Source organism: Ciconia boyciana, chromosome 8, assembly GCF_034638445.1.
Source record: "Ciconia boyciana chromosome 8, ASM3463844v1, whole genome shotgun sequence".
NCBI classification, from domain to species: domain Eukaryota; kingdom Metazoa; phylum Chordata; class Aves; order Ciconiiformes; family Ciconiidae; genus Ciconia; species Ciconia boyciana.
In genome coordinates, this window is record NC_132941.1 from 51,893,949 (window position 1) to 51,901,065 (window position 7,117).

General features: G+C 62.6%; 1 protein-coding gene across 1 annotated transcript; it reads right to left on the minus strand.

The window, feature by feature from the left end:
* Positions 1-514: 514 nt before the first annotated feature.
* TLX1 (T cell leukemia homeobox 1) lies at positions 515-6,767 on the minus strand. The gene is made up of 3 exons (XM_072870614.1): positions 6,299-6,767; positions 4,571-4,772; positions 515-737 (listed from the first exon to the last, which is right to left on the minus strand). Exons 1-3 carry the CDS (start codon positions 6,765-6,767, stop codon positions 515-517), a joined length of 894 nt encoding a protein of 297 aa, XP_072726715.1.
* Positions 6,768-7,117: the final 350 nt, after the last annotated feature.

Here is a 7,117-nt window from a genome sequence, read left to right on the forward strand (position 1 = left end):
TGGCGGCAGGGACGCGCTTTCCAGGGAGCCTCCTCCTTTTGTTTCAAGCCATCAGTCTGAGGTGTGTATATATATATGCACTTTATATATATATACGGATATATATGGGTGACCCCAGGCTTTGCACCGCCACCAGCAGAATCTGAAGGAAGTTTTCTCTCCCCCGGCTGGGTGAATGCCGGCGGCCGTGTCTGTCAGGGCTGGGCTTTTTGTCTGGCAGCACGTCAGCAAGTTCACGGGTCGGCACCAGAGACTTTCAAGAGAACAAAAGGGTTGGGGGGAGGCGAGACACCACCACCGCTCCAGCAACCCCATGGGTGGGGAGAGTTTTTGGGGTTGTTTCCCTTTCTTTCAGTCCTCATGGAGGGTTTCCCCAGCTGGGCGCGTGGGATGCACGTGTGGCCGGAGGAATGCGGGGTGCCAGCGTTCCCCGGGGACAAACTGGGATGCCACGCGTCCCACCAGGGATAGCCCCGCCTGCAGAAGGTGCACGTGCTGCCGGCAGGTGCCAGCCTTATTCGCAAGCGGAGGCGACGGTGGTGACACTGGTGATCTTGGTGGAGTCGTCAGACCAAGGCTGGAGGTTCTGGAGGGCGAAGAGAGAGGAGTTGTGGACGCAGATGGGGTCGGCTTGGATGGGCTGGTTGATGGTTTTTTGGAAGGCCTCCTGCTGCAGCTGCATGAGGATGCGGTTCGCTTGCTGCCGCTCAGCCTCCCGCTCCTCCGCCGTCTGCCTCCTAGAAGAGAGGGAGCAGTTAGGGGCGCCTGGGGGAGCAAAAGCGGGGCATCTGCAGAGAGAAAGGGTTGCGCTGGATGCTTAGGGCTGGGGGAGGCAGGAAAAGAGGGTGCCTAGCCACAGCAGGGTCCCACATTCCCTGCACAAACTGCCAGTAACTCCCACAAACTGGAGGCTGGGGCTGTCTATCTTACTGGCCACAGCAAAAATTGCTCCGATCAAAGAGAGACGGGAGCAGCCCACAGCTCTGGTTTATTTTCTCCCCACGGGAAAAATCCAAGCAGAGCCAGAACACTCAAAGGGGCACGCAACAGGGTTGCAAAAGGTGCGATTCCCTGCAAACGTGCTCTGCACCCAGCAGCAAGAGCCAAGCACACGATATCCCAGCAAGGAGCATGGGGCAGGAGCGAGGTGAGACATCACTGAGTGGCAGTGCCACACGGCTGGGAGATGGGCAACGTCACCCCGGGCATCCCCTTCCCTGCACCCAGGCCTGCCATCTCCTCCACTGCGCTGCAGTGGCCAGCTGTCGAGAGTGTGGATGAAGGCGACAACATGCCCATGGCAGGCAGGACAAAAATCAGCAAAATGTCGGCTAAACACTAGAAACACATTTTTAGTAGCGAGAAGAATCAAAGTCCAGAATAAACTGTCTGGGCAGGGTGAAGGAGGATATTTTTAAGAACAGGCTGGAGATGCGTCTGTCTGGAATGACACCAGCAGAGCTGATCCTGCCGAGGGGGGGGATTAGGGGGCCTGCAGGGGTCCTTTCCAGCATTGGTAGGGTCCCAGCTCTGGGCCGTCTGGGAGGAGGGGACGGGATAGGTAGGAATGGCCTGAACATACTTAAAAGCACAATGAAAATCCCCCACACACCCCCCTTGCTGAGATGGCGGGTCAGTCTGGAGGCTGCAGCCTGCGGTCACCTCTGCTTTTACTGGTAAACATCACCTGGTACCTCCAGTGATGCTGCTGGGAAAGTCCAGGGCCAGCTCACAGTGCTGATCCCAGGATGATCCCAAAAGCACCCTGTCCCTCACTCACACCCCCCGGGCCCAGCCAATGCTCTCCTGACAGCTTCAGTGGATCAGTGACAGGGGAAATGGCAGCTTTTTAATTTAGCAGCTCAGGGGGATGTGAGATGTCTCATCTTCTTTGGCTGCAGGGATTGGAAGTGGCAGCTCTGAGCTCCACGGTGACATCTCGGAGCACAGGGCGGGGGGTCCCTGGCTCCCCACCAGGAAAGTGGGAGAGGGCTGGATGTGGGCAATCGGCCTCTGGGGCACTCGAGCCTCCAGGCGTGCGGCCAGGACTCCCGCCTGGGAGCAGGTAGCTCGGGGCGCAGTCCCTGCTCTAATCACTGTGTCAACATCTCACATCAGACGTCCCGGAGAGAGGGGGCTCAGAGCAGCACTGGCCCTCCCCACGCAGCCCGGGAGCAGCTCCATCTCTGCTTCAATGAATATTTAATGACTCCCTGCACAATGAAGAGATGCTCTGGGAGGAGGGAGGGAGCCCCACATCCAGGGCGGTCAGGAGCACGGTGGCTGTGAGCACCCAGTTCCCAAATATCTCCCTGCTCCAAGCAGCTGGCCCATTCATGCATTCATATCAGGCTGGGATTTGCAGGTTCAAATCTGCCTGGAAGGAACTAAACCTCGATGCCCGTGTCTCAAGCAAAAGCCCAAATCTGGAGAGGGGATCACACAGCCATCTCACTCCAGCAGAGACGCCCGGGCAAGAGGCAGAGGCCAGACTCTCCCCTAACTTGCCTTTATTTAAGCAGTTAAAACCCTCAAAGGGCTTAAAGTAACTCCCTCTTCTCGGATATTCCCCGCTGCCTAGCTCACACTGCGCCTGTGAGAGGCTCCTTCCAGCACCCAGTGCTCCAGGCACCGCTTGCAGCCCACCACTGCTGCACAGGGACCCGGAGCAGCCAGCCGGGCGTGCTATCGGCCAGGGGCACCCGCATCTCCACCGCAATGCCCAGTGTGCACAGATGCAAACAAGCAGAGCTTACAAGCCTGAGTCCCTCTGTCTCAGGCTGGTGGGGATTCTCCCATGTCTAATACTATGGCTGAGGTCAGGCTGCAGCCTTTCCCTTAGGCAGAACCAGGATTTTGTTTCTCTTTACCCAGCTATTTTTTGTGAAACATATGAATAGGTTTGTATCCTCTGCTCCTCTGCCAAAGGGGGCTGAACTTAGCCAAGAGACGCAAAGAGTATTGACAGACAGATGGAAAGCCAGCCAAGCCACATTTGCCTCACTTCCTTAGGAAACCAGGTTAGAAGACATAGCTGACCTCGTTTTGCAGGCCACGGCAGGACTGTTCCTCCTCCAGGACTCTGCTCCCAGCTAACAGAGATCACTCCAGCTGGAGACTTCCTGGCACTTGGGGAGCTGCTCTTCCATGGGCTCTTTAGGGAAGGACTCGCTGAGAGGGGATTCACCCACACCCTTGGTTTCAAGTTTCTTGTCGCCCATTCCTTATCCAGCCTCTGCATCCCCAGGCAATCACTGTCCCATTCACCCTCAGGGAGACCCTGGGGAAGCCCTTTTCCTGCACCCTGAAGGAGCTACCGCCTGCCTGCGCCCAAGCGCCCGGTGCTCAGCACCCAGCAACACCCCCCTCCTCTGACCTGCCGGGGAGCTGCCCCTTGCCCAGTTTCCCCCCTGCAGGGTGCCTGTCCCCAGCCCGGGGCAGGGGATGCTCCCAGGACTGGGGTGCCTCCCCCGGGGACACCCCGGGAAGCTGCAGCTTGGGAGAGGCAGGGTCACGGCGGCGGAGCCCGGGAGCCTCCATGTGAGCCCGGCCTCCTCTTCCTCCCCTGCCCGGCTGGAGAGGAAGGAAGGAGGAAAAAAGAAATGGCATTTTGGCAAGGAGGTGCCGTAAACCCCGCGGGAGTGAAATTTTTTGCGTTGTACAGGGCCCGACACCCCGGCAGCCCCCGGTGCAGGATCGGGCCCGAGCCGCGCTCCCACGCTGAGCTGCGGCCCTGGCCCGGCGCCGGGGGCCGTGCACCGACGGGTCCCGCTCCTGCCGCCGCTCCCCTCCACCGCGGCTCGCTGCCCCCCCGGGCGCACCCCGCCGGGCCGGGCTGGGCCGGGGGTTCCCGCACGGTGCTGCCCAGGAAAGGGGCGCTGGAGCCGCTGCACCCACGGGGCCTGCGGTGATACCGCCTGCACCCACCGCACGTCCCCCCGGCACAGCGCACCGTGCCCGTGTGTATGCACACAGGCGTTCATCCACATTGTATACGCGCACACCTACTTGCACGTACACCCAGTGTGCTCACGCAGCATGCACACACGCACAGAATGCACGGTGCCTGCACGCGCGGTGCGCACACATCCATACGCGCGTCTGGCTTGCACACACACCCATGGCACGCGCACACACACAGAGGCATACACACGGCGTGTGTGCACACCCACACGCACAGGGCCTGCACACAAAAGCATTCACAAGCACTGTGCAAAGTTATACGCACGTGCCCTGCTTGCACACGCACCCGCAGGTGTGTACACACTCACACTGCATGCACGCACCCACACAGACGTGCACACACGGCCTACACACACACCCCGCATGCACATTCATATCCACAGGCACTGCACGAACACACCCGGCGTGCACCCATGCACTCCCACACGTGTATACGCACACATTCAGATGCACACACACGCGTGACCCCCCCATGCATGCACTAGAAGGGCTCGCATCCCCACACGCAACCACCGATGCCCCTGGCAGAGCCGGCGGCAGCCGGGCCTGCTCCCCCAGGGGTGCCCCAGCACCTGCCCCCGGGTCCACCGAGCCCCCAGCCCCTCACCTCCACTTGGTGCGCCGGTTCTGGAACCAGGTCTTCACCTGGGCGTCCGTCATCTTGAGGGCCTTGGCCAGGGCAGCACGCTCGGCCGAGGCCAGGTACTTCTGCCGGTGGAAGCGCTTCTCCAGCTCGCAGATCTGCAGGCGGGTGAAGGAGGTGCGCGGCTTCTTCTTCTTGGGGGGCGTGCGGTTCTGGTAGGGGTGACCTATACGGCGTGTTACAGTGAAGGGTGAGAGGGCCACTGGGGGGGACACGGGAGGAGGGGGGATGAGAGGCAAAGAAGCAAGCAGCGACACATCAGCAGAGGGGCTCCGGCTCCCGGGCGCTGGGCTGGGGACCCCCCCGCTTGCGAAGCCGCCGCTTCCCCGCCGACACCCGCGCACGGCGGCGGCGGCCCCGGCGCTTTCCCCGGGTGCTGCGGGCACCCGCCGGGCATGGCCCGGCTTTGGCGGCGGGAAGGCGGCTGCTTGCCCGGCGAAGTGCCGGGGCCGGGGGGGGAGGGCCGGTAGCGGCAGTCGGTCCCGGCGCCGGGCCGGGGCTCCGCGCTCCGTGCAAACGGGATTCGGTTTAATTTCGTTTGGGCGCGGCGGTAATCGCCTCCGTCCTCGGCCCCGGCGTTTCGTACCCGGGAAATGACTTCCCAGGGTGGAAACGGGAGTTGCAATTCGGTTTTGGGTTTTTTTAAATTATTCTTTTTCTTCCCCCCCCCCCCCGAAAAAATAACTGGGACAAACTCGCGGTGCGTCTCAGCCGGGCCGGGCCAGGAAAGGGCTCCGCGAAAATCAGCCCGGTGCCTGCCAAGGGAACGGCCCGTTTGTTCGCCCGCGGCCGTGCCCGGGCCAAGCGCCATCGAAATTAAACGTGAACTTGCAAAAATCGGGCCTCGGTTTCCGCCGCCGGGAAGAGGAGCCGGTGCGGGCGCCGGGGGAGTGGGGGCTGATTTTTCCCGTTGCAATTTCGTTGCTTTTTGTGTTTGCTTTTTTCTTTTCGTTGTTTTGAGTTTTTGCTTTGTTAGCGCCGAAAGACGAGCCCAGATACACCTGGAAACGGCGGCGGGTCCGGAAAGCGGCTCCAGCCCGAGCCTGGCTCGGGGCTGCAAAAAGTCCCTTTTGGCGGGGGAAAGGCTGAGCCGAAACCCGCAGCCGGAGAAAAACAGCCCGGTTACGGTATGCACGGGAAAAAAGAGCCGTACGAGCGGCCGGCAACGGGCCGGCCTTCCCGGGCGGGCGAGGGCCGGGGCCGCCGGGCTCCCTTCCCGCCGGGCGGGGCTGTGCCTCCGAAATAACCCTCGGTTTTAAAGGAAATTTTCTGCGGGTGTTGGGTCGGATGGCGGGGCGGCGGGGAGCGGGCAGCCGTGCCCGGGGCTTGCGGGAGGTGTGCGGAGTTTGCCGTCCCGTTTTGTCCCTGCCCGCCTTTCTCGGGCGGCATCCCGGGGAAAAAAAAAATACCAAAACAAAACAAAAAAAAAAGAACAAAAAAGAAAAAAAGGCAAACAAACAAAAAAAAAACAAACCCAACGCATTTAGCGGGGACTGAATGCGCCTGATTTTCCACCCCTTCTTGCTTCTGGCCTCCTCCGGGACCGACTTCCCAGGGCGATCTCCCCACCCGGGGCCGGATCCCGCTTTCCCCGGCGGGCACCGGCTGCCGCGCCGAGGCCGGGCGGCGGAGAAGGGAGCGGGGCGGCGGGAGCAGGGAGGGAAGAAGGGGGATTCCGGTGGCCCGACTCACCTGTGAACCTGTCTTTTGTGTACCGCCTGTTGCTCTCCATCCAGGGGAAGGTGAGCCCCGTGAGACTGTTCATGCCGTTCACCGCCGGCACGGCGGCGGAGAGGGGCTGGTGCACGCCGCCGGCCACCGGGCGATGGGCCGGGACGCGGATCACCCCCCCGGCCGAGCTCAAGGTGTTGCCGTTCATGCTCACCGCCATGTTCACGTTGTAGGAGCCGGGCAGGCCGCCCATGCTGCAGGAGGTGCCGGTGTAGGCGCCGGCCGCGCCGCCGCTCGTCCCGTAGCCACCCGTGACCGTGTTGTAGGCGCTGCCCACGATGCAGCCCAGCCCGTAGTCCGCCGAGTCCTGCAGCCGCGGGTGCGACACCATGCAGCTGCCCGGCTCCGACGTGTTGAGGATCTGGTCGATGCCGAAGCTGATGGGCTCGGCTTGGCCTTGGTGCAGGTGGTGAGCCCCGAGGTGCTCCATGCCGCCGCCCGGCCCCGGCAGCGGAGCCGCGCACAACGCCCCGGGGCACCGGGGCCGGACCTCCGCCCCGGGCCGGGCAGCACGGCCCCGCACCGCCCCGAAACGCGGCAACGGCACGCAACGGAGCCGCGCACAGCCGGGGCACGCCGGCTACACGCTCCGTCCCATCGCACGGCAGTCGCGCACCCCGAGACACACCAACAGAGCCACGCACAACCGGGACGCGCCAGCTACACGCTCAGCCCGAAGACACAACAGCCGAGCCATGCGCGACCGGGGCACGGGAGCCGAACACCCCGCAGCCCAGGACGCGACAGCCGTGCCCGGCCGAGGCACAAGAGCTGCACACT

Coding starts and splice junctions, on each gene's coding strand:
- TLX1 (XM_072870614.1), bottom strand. CDS start 6,767: ATGGAGCACCTCGGGGCTCACCACCTGCACCAAGGCCAAGCCGAGCCC. Junction 4,773..6,298: donor CACAAAAGACAGGTTCACAG/GTGAGTCGGGCC, acceptor CACGCCGTATAG/GTCACCCCTACCAGAACCGC. Junction 738..4,570: donor AACCGGCGCACCAAGTGGAG/GTGAGGGGCTGG, acceptor CCTCTCTTCTAG/GAGGCAGACGGCGGAGGAGC.